At 49.8% G+C, this 422-nt stretch overlaps 1 protein-coding gene across 1 annotated transcript in view; it reads right to left on the bottom strand.

Moving 5' to 3' along the window:
* The window catches only part of PCNXL2 (pecanex-like 2 (Drosophila)), a gene marked incomplete at its 5' end in the record, with an annotated part of 58,560 nt that overhangs the window by 29,007 nt on the left and 29,131 nt on the right, over nt 1-422 (bottom strand). Inside the window, 1 exon segment of the mRNA XM_014535896.1 lies at nt 38-259. Within this exon segment, the coding sequence (XP_014391382.1) occupies nt 38-259 (222 nt within the window).

Raw genomic sequence — 422 nt, 5'->3', positions numbered from 1 at the left:
GCCGCCGCGGGAAGGGGACCAGCGCGTGGACACGTACGCGCAGGGACAGGAACACGGTGCTGGCGCTCACAGCGAAGGATAGGACCGCGGCCACGGAGCACAGGAGCAGGTCCGACTTCAGGACGTCCTTCTGGGGGGGAGAAAGCGGCCATCAGGGTTTTGTCTCTGTGTTTCCCTCGGCAACCCTGCCACCAGGCAAATCCAGCCCCAGGGCAGGGACCCTGGACAAGCTTCCCAGAGGGGAAGTCTTTATCATATACTATTAAATCTCAAAGAGCTAAGTTCCTCTTTCTTATACTTCTTTTTCAGATTTTTAAAGCTTTTAGCTGCTATTCTTTTTTTAAAAAAATATATATTTTATTGATTTTTTACAGACAGGAAGGGAGAGGGATACAGAGTTAGAAACATCGATGAGAGAGAAA

This window comes from Myotis brandtii, unplaced genomic scaffold (assembly GCF_000412655.1).
Source record: "Myotis brandtii unplaced genomic scaffold, ASM41265v1 scaffold1026, whole genome shotgun sequence".
In the NCBI taxonomy this organism is placed as follows: Eukaryota; Metazoa; Chordata; class Mammalia; order Chiroptera; family Vespertilionidae; genus Myotis; species Myotis brandtii.
The sequence above is the reverse complement of the archived record's forward strand: the minus strand, read 5'-3'. Positions and strand labels throughout refer to the sequence as shown.